The sequence below is a fragment of the Lipotes vexillifer genome, unplaced genomic scaffold (assembly GCF_000442215.2).
Source record: "Lipotes vexillifer unplaced genomic scaffold, Lipotes_vexillifer_v1.1 scaffold776, whole genome shotgun sequence".
In the NCBI taxonomy this organism is placed as follows: Eukaryota; Metazoa; Chordata; class Mammalia; order Artiodactyla; family Lipotidae; genus Lipotes; species Lipotes vexillifer.
Window position 1 is genome coordinate 1,547,283 of NW_006777292.1, and position 6,339 is coordinate 1,553,621.

The 6,339-nt window shown below is 42.5% G+C and overlaps 1 protein-coding gene across 4 annotated transcripts in view; it reads right to left on the bottom strand.

Moving 5' to 3' along the window:
• LTBP1 (latent transforming growth factor beta binding protein 1) overlaps window positions 1-6,339 on the bottom strand; it is a 437,031-nt gene that overhangs the window by 4,839 nt on the left and 425,853 nt on the right. For all 4 annotated transcript variants that reach the window (XM_007450947.1, XM_007450950.1, XM_007450949.1 and 1 more), the window contains one exon: window positions 3,210-3,332. In XM_007450947.1, coding sequence (XP_007451009.1) covers window positions 3,210-3,332 — 123 coding nt within the window. The remainder of the gene's footprint in view (window positions 1-3,209; window positions 3,333-6,339) is intronic.

Genomic DNA, 6,339 nt, shown 5'->3' on the forward strand with positions numbered 1-6,339 from the left:
GGGAAAGAGGGAAGGAGGAAAACACTCTTTGGCAGAACTCAAGTAGATCCAGAGGCAGCCACAAAGCTTGTGTTGCTCCTCAGGACCCAGGTCACAGCTAGTTTGCTTTGTGCACAGGTGAAAGGTCCCAAAGAAAGAACAGCATTGCTGTATTTTATAATTTCAGCAGTGTCTCCAAAGTCCTAACCCCAACTACCTGGTCTGCAGGGATTCTGTCTTGAAAATCTGGAGCAGCTTCACTTGCTGCAGTGAGGCCCCCTCTGTAGGATGTGGAACAGGCACCTGGACTCCACTGCTCTAGTCCCATTCTTGAAGGCAGACAACCCATTATCTACTGCTATTTCAAATTTGTACCATCCCATTTTTCAGACTTCACATAATTAGTCTGTATTTGAAAGCTCTGGTCTCTCCCACAGACATATTTAGCTTGTGTGGCTTCCTTATCCGGGACACTCTGGTTGTACATTTACTTTCTAAATAGGAACAGGATTCACACATACACACTCCACCTCCCATTTGAAAAGTCTGCTCACAAATCCAGGAAGAGCATCACACATCATTTCTTACTTAATAAACCCCCTCACAAGTGAATTCTAAAGATTAATCTCTGACCAGGAGAGCAATCGTTTTATCTCCTATTCTAAGAGAATTGACTTGAGGACATGGGGAGGGGGAAGAGTAAGCTGGGATGAAGTGAGAGAGAGGCATTGACAATATATACACTACCGAATTTAGGTAGATAGCTAGTGGGAAGCAGCTGCATAGCACAGGGTGATCAGCTCAGTGCTACGTGACCACCTAGAAAGGTGGGATAGGGAGGGTGGGAGGGAGACGCAAGAGGGAAGGGGATATTGGGATATATGTATACGTATAGCTGATTCACTTTGTTATACAGCAGACACTAACACAACAACACTGTAAAGCAACTACAATAAAGATGTTAAAAATCAGTACAGTTAATATTTACCATTTCCTTGTATGAAAAAAGACAATATAATAACCAAGCTATCAAGAAAACTGACCCTTAAACTAGGCCACCACTTCATGGGTAAAAAAATGATTTCTTCATGGAAATTATAACAAGTAAGATTTTCTTTAAAGAAAATAAACGTCCCAAAGCAATCTACAGATTCAATGCAATCCCTATCAAATTACCAATGGCATTTTTTACAGAACTAGAACAAAACATCTTAAAATTTGTATGGAGACACAAAAGACCCCGAATAGCCAAAGCAGTCTTGAGGGAAAAAAGGAGAGCTGGAGGAATCAGAGTCCCTCACTTTGGACTATACTACAAAGCTACAGTAATCAGGACAATATGGTACTGGCTCAAAAACAGAAATATAGATCAATGGAACAAGATAGAAAGCCCAGAGATAAACCCACGCACCCATGGTCAGCTAATCTATGACAAAGGAGGCAAGGATATACAAGACAGTCTCTTCAATAAGTGGTGCTGGGAAAACTGGACAGCTACATGTAAAAGAATGAAATTAGAACACTCCCTAGCACCATACACAAAAATAAACTCAAAATGGATTCGAGACCTAAATGTAAGACCAGATGCTATAAAACTCTTAGAGGAAAACATAGGAAGAACACTCTTTGACATAAATCACAGCAAGATCTTTTTTGATCCACCTCCTGGAGTAATGGAAATAAAAGCAAAAATAAACAAATGGGACCTAATGAAACTTCAAAGCTTTTACACAGCAAAGGAATCCATAAACAAGACAAAAAGACAGCCCTCAGAATGGGAGACAATATTTGCAAACGAAGCAATGGACAAAGGATTAATCTCCAAAATATATAAACAGCTAATGCAGCTCAATATTAAAAAAAACAACCCAATCCAAAAATGGGCAGAAGAGCTAAACAGACATTTCTCCAAAGACACACAGATGGCCAAGAAGCACATGAAAAGCTGCTCAACATCACTAATTGAGAAATGCAAATCAAAACTACAATGAGGTATCACCTCACACCAGTTAGAATGGACATCATCAGAAAATCTACAAACAACGAATGCTAGAGAGGGTGTGGAGAAAAGGGAACCCTCTTGCACTGTTGGTGGGAATGTAAATTGATACAGCCACTATGGAGAACAGTATGGAGGTTCCTTAAAAAACTAAAAGTAGAATTACCATATGATCCAGCAATCCCACTACTGGGCATATACCCAGAGAAAACCATAATTCAAAAACAGTCATGTACCACAATGTTCATTGCAGCTCTATTTACAATAGCCCGGACATGGAAGCAACCTAAATGCCCACTGACAGACAAATGGATAAAGAAGATGTGGTACATATATACAATGGAATATTACTCAGCTATAAAAAGGAACGAAATTGGGTCATTTGTTGAGACATGGATGGATCTAGAGACTGTCATACAGAATGAAGTAAGTCAGAAAGAGAAAAATATCATACATTAACGCATATATTTGGAACCTAGAAAAATGGTACAGATGAACTGGTTTGCAGGGCAGAAATAGAGACACAGATGTAGAGAACAAATGTATGGACACCAAGGGGGTAAAGCAGTGGTGGTGGGGGGGGGTTGGGGTGGTGGTGTGATGCATGGGAGATTGGGATTGACATGTATACCCTGATGTGTGTAAAATTGATGACTAATAAGAACCTGCTGTATAAAAAAATAAATAGGGCTCCCCTGGTGGCACAGTGCGTGGGAATCTGCCTGCCAATGCAGGGGACACGGGTTTGATCCCTGGCCCGGGTAGACTCCCACATGCCGCGGAGCAACTAAGCCCACGTGCCATGACTGCTGAGCCTGTGATCTAGAGCCCGTGCTCTGCAGCAGGAGAGGCCACGAGAATGAGAAGCCCATGCACCACTCGCTGCAACTAGAGAAAGCCTGTGCACAGAACAAAGACCCAACACAGCCAAAAATAAAAACAAATAAATTTATAAAAATAAAGAAAGAAAGAAAATAAAAGTAATAGCATTCCCACCAGTGAGACTCATAATCTGATCCGGTGGTTCTCAAACTTGAGTGTACGTAAGGCTTACTCAGAGGGCTGGTAAAGCCGATTTGGTGGGTCTCACCCCAGTATCTGATTCAGCAGGTCTACAGCATAGCTCGCAAATTTGCATTTCTTACAAGTTCTCAGGGACTACATTTTGAGAACCACTGACTAAACTTCAGAAACACAATTTAGTTCCAAAGTAACTAAAAATGTTGCTTACGGTCCTGAATGAAGTAGGGATCAGCTTCGGGAGCGTATTGTTCACTGAAGTCGACCAAGGCATCCTGTCCATATGGCTGCCGGCGTCCCATGACGGGGATGTTACACAGCTGGGCATAGTCATCTAAGAAGGAAATGACAATGAACGTGACACACCATCACTGTTTGCTCGCACCTGGATGCACCCAGTCACCGCGTGCCCCATCTCCCACACACACCCCCTGATCCTGAAACATCTCAATATTCTTTATGGATGCTCTATTCATCCACATACAATTCATGCTGTACAGCATAATTAAGATTCTGAATAGCAGACCCAAGACAGTAGCTGAACAGTTGGTAGAGAATGTATCCCAGGAGAGTAAAGGACTGAAAAAATGAGCCATCGGAGAGTGCTGCAAGCCTTTTGGAAGAATGGCTTTATCTGAACCAATCAGGTGTTTTCATCAAAACATTTAATGTGTATAAAGTAGTCATTCATACAGAGATACACTTTTCCACTCCCTAGAGAGAGAAAAAAATGCATCTCTGGTGATCCAAAAATGAGACACAACCAAACGAAGATGCTACTAAGTACCATTTGAATTCAGTACCTACTATTATACTGCTCTACTCAAGAACTGGTCCCTTATGAATAACATTATAGCAGTGATGATGATGATCTCATCATAATAGTAATAGTGACGTAATGGTACTAGTAATAATAGCTAAGAGTTGTATAATGTTTGCTCTGTGCCAGACACTGTTTTAAGCACTTAATACACATTAATTCACTAAAATATTTACACCACCCTATGAAAAGCTACTATTATCTCCATTCTACCAATGGGAAATAGAAGCATGGAGTGGCTAAATGACAACTGGTATGAGGCAGCACCATACTTGAACTCAGTCATGCAGCTGAAGGGCGTACACTTAACATTCTTCCTCTCCTACATCTACCTTAGCTCCTTTGTAATTCTTGTCTTTGCCTCTTCTGCACCTTAGCTAAATTCATCTGCAGTTACCATTTCTTGAGGCCACATTCCCATTCCCATGGCCATCTGACTTAACTCCCCCTTTAGTCCTCCTCGCAGGACCCACCTACAGCACACGGGATCTTGGTTCTCCACATGTTCGGGGATGACTGTCCTTTCAGTGCATTTCACGGCCTCAGGCTCTTACCCGTACTTTGGAGCAGAGTTATTTAGAAAGTCTAGAGAGGAAAGCTTTAGAAGAGATATCTTCATGCTCTGAACGCACATTTTATAGAAAATATACTGCCCGAGGATTCATCTAGCAGTTGGTGAAAATTCTGGGGCTACCCAGACTTCAACATCTCTGCCGGAACTGAGAGGTGCAGGTCAGTCGGCTCCAGGACTGGCTGGACGCTCAGGGCAGCCACACCAGGCAGCAGCCACACTTGCCTGGACCACAGATTGAAGGAGTTTTCCTCTATTTTAGTTCCTTCTATAACAAAACTAACGAAAAGCACTGAGGCAAGCGTGTGAACTCTCAAGGCTTTCTTCCATCACCCTCCTCTTAAAGGAGTCAAAGGTGTGTGTGAGATACGTGTGTGTATGCGCACGCATGCACGTGCACACACCCGCACATTCTCCCCTAAAGTGCAAAAAGGGAGCTAAAAGCAGAAAAGACCCTGAACCCCTAGACAGGGTAGGATCATGGTTGCCCCTTCCTAAAATCCTTCTTGTGGGAAGCATTCCAGGAATGGCACACACCCCCATCCCAGACATCCCCGAGCACTTCCTCACGAAACCACTTCATGAGAAATATTAATTTCATTAAGGAAATAGCTAAACCTGGAAAAAGACCGTTGACTCACAAAAATAAAGCTTCAAACCAAGAGAACACAAATGGTTGTCAGTTCTGCTTCAGGTTTGAAAGAGAAGAATTAAGGCTTTCCCTGCAAAGCCAAGATCACAGAAATGTTTACAAGTTTCACACACTGAGGTCATTTTCTCTCATGACTTTTTATATATATTTGTTGTACATCTGAAAGGGAGACAACATTTTGTATCCAGGCAACAGTTGTGATCAAGAGTGGATATTAAAAAAAAATTAATTCATGCTCTTACTTTGCAAACCTAAGTCCAGAGATGGCTGAGTAGTATGCTCCTCTTCAGCATCTCGCTCTCAAGTCCCGGGCCCGTGGCTTTTCCCCTAGACCAGGCCTCTTCCACCAAGAAATGACCTGGTCTCCACCCTCCAAGCTCTCACCGTCTAACATCACAAAAGGAAGGGATCAAATGGGAGAGGAGTGGAGGAGGAATGGACTTCTGTTCCTGTGTGATGTTTAGGAACAGCTTCCTAGAAAAGGAACACTTGACCTGAAACTAAGTACATGAGAAGGATTTACTTAATAGAAGATATTTGGGATTCTAAAAAGAGTTGACCCAAAGGCATCACAAAAGCAAACTGTAAGCTGTGTTTGGGGACTACCAAGTAGTTCCTAAGAAAGGCTTCGGACGTGACCCGGGCCGTAGAGGGAAGCAGAGGAGAGTAATGGGCGGGGGACCCTCTGCGGTTTGCTGCATCTTCCTTCCCCTCCCTTCATCCCTGGACATGCATTTTTCTCAAGTTTCTAGAACTTACTGTCCTTTGCTGCTTCACTTTATCTAACACGTTACCAATCCAAACTTCAAGATTTTTGGTCAGTTATCAAAACATCATTTCTACATTAAATGTACTCTCTTTTGTATTTGAAGATGTGCTACAGTCCCATCAACACCAGGACATGCATTTTGAGTTATTTTTCTGGGAGCATGATGGGTCTATCCTAATCCATCCATGCTGCCTCTCCCATTGAGCACATCTGCTCTCGTTCTTGGCCAGGGTCAAGGGTGAAATGAGCACGGGGTAATGAAAAGAACATTGGGCTTCGGAGGCAGAAGCCGGGGCTCAAGTCCTGACTGGACCACTTACTTTCCAGCTTAGCAACTGTGGGCAAGCCTCAGTTTTCACATCTGTCACATGGGGATAACCCCTGTTTGCCTCTCTGTTACTGGTGTATTAAAAAATGAGATGATGTTATGGAACTGTTCATAAATTTTGAAGCACCAAGAAAATGGAGGTTACAATTTTTTCTTTTAGGTAAAATCACTCATGTCCCTGCTGAACACCTGGAAATAAAT